Source organism: Coenobita brevimanus, chromosome 77 (genome assembly GCF_032717465.1).
Source record: "Coenobita brevimanus isolate Jiangsu-jjx chromosome 77, ASM3271746v2, whole genome shotgun sequence".
NCBI lineage: Eukaryota > Metazoa > Arthropoda > Malacostraca > Decapoda > Coenobitidae > Coenobita > Coenobita brevimanus.
The window spans coordinates 4,353,970-4,359,403 of record NC_137030.1 but is presented as its reverse complement, the minus strand read 5'-3'; the positions used below and the strand labels follow the sequence as shown (position 1 = coordinate 4,359,403).

The following is a 5,434-nucleotide window of genomic DNA, read 5'->3' as shown; positions in this document are numbered from 1 at the left end:
GCAGCTGACGCGTATACAACGGTACCCCATATTACAGTTTCGTTTTCTCTGACGAAGGCGACCAAAGAAAACCTCAATTTTATGGTGGACTATACTTTATATTCCTGCTTTTATTACCGAAACTCAAATGAATCAAAACTTCACTTGAAACTTAATGCCCATATGCTCCATGCTAGTTAATATTCAGAACTCACTACTGTTAAAGGAAACAAAAACAGTGAATATAAGCTACACGTACAAGAAATACCAAACAAATTTCAGCATGAGGACAAAGATAATGTTTACATAAAAAGAATAGAAAAAAAAAAAGAACTATGTATGAGCCAAACAATAAAAAAAAAAAAAGACCAAATAACTCTACAAACAGCCCCCCAAAAGAGCTGACAATGCTACAAATATGGAGATTCTCGTCCAACTTGTTTACCTACTATTCTGCACGGGTGGAAGCAAACAGGTAGTGTGGGGAAGGCAGCAGCTGACGCCACAGAAAGCATATTAAACACCCTAGGTTCCGCCAAGTCATAACTGCAAGCGCAAACAATGACTAGGTGCGCTTTTCTTTTTTTCTTTCTTTCTTTTTTAGTACATGAGACTACATTATGCTGTACCACTTTCCAGCGCTCCATGCGGTGAGGGGAAAGTTCTTAGAAAAACAGGGTTGTTAGGTGGTACAGGAGAATTCGTTGCACCAGCACATGCCAGAGACACTATGTAACATCTCCTCCGCTGCGATTTATTTTGCATTTTGTATCATTCCCTTACATTTATTTTAACTGCAACACGGTTTGTATCATTAACACACAAGGGGATGCTAAGGTGTAATACGCATAATAAATCGCAAACGAATACGGTTTACGAAATCTCCCTAGCCATTTAGATCTTTACCCACTTCTACGATAATGTCTTCTAGTTTTATTCTTGCTATCACCAGACGATTCTATTCAGCTCAGGAAAGACTCTCTGAACTGGAAGGGTTAGATACTGTCTCCATTAACCCCTTCACCATCAAGCTCTTATAATTAGAATATAATCGTCTGTGAGCAAGAATATAACATGAAAGACGTTCGCGGGCTGAAGGTGAAAGAATTAGTAATACACGTTAAAAATACATGTTTGAAAAATTCTTAGCATAGTTCTGTGTCTTTTTGTGTGTGACTGTGACAAGAATGATATATGGCATTTCTCTCTCTCTCTCTCTCTCTCTCTCTCTCTCTCTCTCTCTCTCTCCACATACCTTCGTCTTTCCTCTCGTAATCCGGGAGAACCACACTCGTCGTAAAGGTCCAAAACTTCTCCGGCTGACGTTCGTGTATGGACGCGGGAACTGAATCCACCCTCTCCGGATTCAGTGACGGATGCGGGAGGGAGGATGACTTGTAGGACTTCTGTGACTTTGAATCCACCTCGTTTTCGTGCGTGTGGAAGAATCTGTGAATTTCCGAGAGCTCTTTGGGCCTATTTTCAGTCTTTTGGTCCTTGTTTTGTGGATTCTGGTCTTCCTTTTCGGTCTGGGGGTCTCCGAAGAGCATCTGGTAGTGGAGACCAGAGTGGTTGAAGGCCTGCGTTCGTCTAAGAGTGCTAAACGTCCTGGATAGATTCGTTCGTGGATTCTTTGTCTCCTTCCGTGGTAGTGGTGGAGGGGATAGTGTGGTAGGATGGTGGTGAATGTAGCAGCTGTCCTGGTTCTTGGTTTCTGGGTGGTTGTGGTGGTGATTGTGGTAGTGTTCCTTGGATTCTGGATGGTGGTGACTGTGGTTGTAGTTCTGGTCTTGATGGTAGCTGGGATGGTGGTTGATGTCGCGATGGTGGTGGTGGCTGTCGTCTTGGTAATGTTGGTTGTCGTTGTCGTCCTCGTGATGGTGTTTCTCATGGCGATGGAGATGATCTAGAAAATGTTGGTTGTCAGGATGGTGGTTGCTCAGAAAGTGTCGGCTATCCACAAAATGTTGGTTGTCCCGGTGGTGGCTGTTGTGAGAATGTTGGTTATCAGGGAAATAATGTTGGCTGGCCTGATGAAAATGTTGGTTATCAGAAGAATGTTGGCTGCCATGATAATTTTGGTCGCCATGGTACCCCTCACTATACTCCTGGTAACTGTATGCGTCACTGTCATCATACTGCCTCTTGTACTTATTAAGGAGTGATCTTGAAAATGACTTACCGATTGAGTGACTTACTGACTTCCCGATCGACTGACTCACCGATCTACCCACCCGGCGACTCAGACTCCGCTTCAACTGATTCACTGAGTCGGTGAGCTGGTTTACTGAGTCACTGATCTTTGACTGACCAACCGAGAGGCTTCGACTGAGGGGAACTGAAGGAGAGCTGGTATGTCTCTTTATTTTTGTCCCTGAAGGCTTCTCCCCTTTAGTGTTCCCTCCCTCGGGCTGATCTTCCTCACTGTAACCCCATCGCTTTGCCTTATTTTCTCTCGCTCTGTTGCCTTCCTGTTCCCTTTCTTGGCTCTCTCTGTTTCCACTACGTTCCTTTCCTCGATCCACATCATCTTCTTTGCGTTCTCTTTCTTGTTTTCTGCTTCTGCTGTGTTCTCTTTCTTGGTTTTCTCCATGCCCTTCCTGTTCTCTTCTTTGGCTCACTCTTTCACCTTCCCGTTTTCTCCCTTCGTGTTGTCTCTGCTGTTTCACTCCGTCTCCTTTGTGTTCTCTTTCTTGGGATTCTCTGTTTTGTCCCTCTGGTCTGTCCCCATCCTCTCCTCTCCTTAGCTTCCCTCTGTGTTCCCTCATTCTGTTGCTTCCATGTTCTCTTTCTCTGTCTCTTTCGTGTTCTCTCTCCTGGGTTTTTCTGTTTCCTCCCTGTGCTCTCTCCTGACTCCCTCTCATAACTCGATCCATGTTTGCATCCTGCTCTCTTTCCAGTCTCTCTCTACGTCTTCTCTCTATGATCCCTCCAGTTCCTCTTTCTAGAATTCCCTCACTTACTCTCTCCAGATTCTCTTTATCTTCTCTCTCCACATTCCACCCTCTGGCCCTCTCTGTATTCCCTCCACTCTCTCTGCTACTTTTATCCTGGCTCCCTTTCATACCTCTCTCTAGATTTTCAATACTCCCTCTTTCTGCCTTCCATCCATTCCCTCTTTCCAGTTTCTCACCACTTCTTACCTCCATCTTTCCTTCAACTCTTCCCTCTATATTCCTTCCATCTAGGTTGCTGACTCTTAAATTGAGACTCTTTCTCGGTTCATCTCCATGAAATCTCATCGACATCTTCCTGACTTCAGCAAAGTTTGTGTTGCTCCTCCTTAGGGTAACATCATTTTTCACTTGAGAGTCCTGGGGTTTGGTACTGGAGTCCTTTTGACTTACGAGTCCATCAGGATCCTTTTTCAGAGCCTCTTGCATCCTAGACTGTGCGAGGTTTTTATTGAAGAGAACTTGTGGAGGGGGAGGTGGTGGTACGGGCTTCGCTAAATTCTCCTTTGATGTACTTTTAGTTGGGGATCTCAGTGGGGATGAGGTCGATGAGGGGTGCCTAAGATTCTGCTGGCTGCCTTCAGAGCCTCCAGGTGTGAGTGGTGAGGAAGGGGACTTCGAACCATGAATCTGAAGCTTCGCCAGAGAAGGTCGCTTTATGCCTTCCATTCTACCTGAGACTGCTTCAGGGGTGGTGACCTGCTTGCTGTCGGTGGAATGTTTGGGGGTGTTCAGAGGGGATCCAACTTTCCTGTACCCCTGGGAAAATGGGGAGGAAGCCGGCTCAGGAGTCGAACCACGAGACAGGCGGTCAAAGTACTCGAGCTTCCCTTTGAAAGGCAGGGCGCCCTCAGGAAGCAGGCGGTTCGAGGGTGCCATGAAGGAAAACCGCCGGATTGGGGTCCTCTCCCCATCAGTATTCGGGTAGATGTAGGAGAACCCAGGCTGGTGGTGAAGGTTCTGCGGACGACGGGGTGGCGGAGGAGGAGGTGGTTCATTTGGGGGACTTAAATGAGTGTTATCATGATCAGAATTTGAACGGGGCCACTTGGGAGATGGGATGGGGTTCTCCGCCCTTCGGTTTCGATCCTCCATTTTCCTTACTACCTCCTCGACCAGTTTCAGGCGATCAGAGTTATGACTGAGATGCCTGACTGGCTTGGTCTGAGTGCGGGGTCTGTGGTCTGAATGGTGGGACAGAACCGAGGGTGAGTTGGCCACGCTGCTGTTCTCTAAGCTGTCTCGGAACTCGGGACTGTTTTGGAAGAGCTGATCAAGGCGGTAGCGATCGGCGTAGAGCTGGTCGATTTCATGATCACTGACTACCATGGTCGATCACAAAACGCACACACGGCTGGCAGAAACACACAGCCGGTTAAATCAGACACTGGTGAAGGAACTGATGGAGCCCGTAGGATAACAGGCATCACACACACCGCTAAACAAACACTACTGACATACGGTACACGATCTCACAGCCGGCAAAGACACGTACACAGCCGGTTATCAGTCGGTTAAATCACGATACTGCTAGAGAAGCTGATGAAGCCGGTAAATTAACAGGCATAACACAGCCGGCTTTTTAGAATTACAAGGATACAGTGAATAGATATATAGCCGGCAGAGAAACAAAGCCGGTTAAATCAGACACCAGCATAGAAACATACAAAGCCGGCAAAATAACTGGCACAACACACAGCCGGAAAGAAAGAAAAAGAAAACACTATCCCATTAGACAAACAAACACAGCCGGTTACATCAGAAAAGCCGGTTTAATGAGACACCGGTAAGGAAATTTATAAAGCCGATAAAATGACCGGCACACCACACAGCCGGCTCCCAAACACAGACAGACGGCAAACAGAAAGCCTGATTAAAAAAAAAAAAAAAGCAACAAAAACAAGGTGTGAGTCTTCTTGCTTTTCTTGCATGCCAATTTCTCTACCTATTTTACTACCACAATTCTCTACCACAATTCATGACTACCACAATTCGTCACTGCCATAATCACCAATGTAGATTTTTTTTTAACTATCGCAATGTCACCACCAACATCACTCACTACCACTATCACTATTTCTCACTACCACAATTTGTCACTACCACCATTAGTTATCTCGGTTGGTTCTCTTCTCGTCCTCGTATTATCTTCCACATAAACTCCACCATCATGTCACCCTCTTCCACACGCTCATATCCACATTACTAGCAATCAACTTTGTCACTGTTCTGTCAATCCACCTTCATCCACTTCATATAAATCCACCGTCTATGAATATTCCAACGTTCCTGCAGCATTCATCCACATCACCGCTTTTAGATCTATCCACTCTCACCCACTTAGGACAACCGGTCACTTTTCATCTCAATTCATCCACTTTATAAAAATCAAACTTCTATATGTCTACTTTCAATTCCTGTTACCATACACTTCACAGCGCTCCACCATCCATGTCAGTCCTATATCTATCCACCCTCATCCAGTCCATTTTCTGTTCTAC

At 45.7% G+C, this 5,434-nt stretch overlaps 1 protein-coding gene across 1 annotated transcript in view; it reads right to left on the bottom strand.

Annotated features, from left to right (window-relative positions):
- LOC145408425 (uncharacterized) overlaps positions 1-4,262 on the bottom strand; it is a 35,293-nt gene extending 31,031 nt beyond the window's left edge. The window contains exons 1-2 of the mRNA XM_080279153.1: positions 2,108-4,262; positions 1,235-1,693 (exon numbers count right to left, since the gene is read on the bottom strand). Of these exons, the coding sequence (XP_080135279.1) occupies positions 1,235-1,693; positions 2,108-4,262 (2,614 nt within the window). The remainder of the gene's footprint in view (positions 1-1,234; positions 1,694-2,107) is intronic.
- Positions 4,263-5,434: the final 1,172 nt, after the last annotated feature.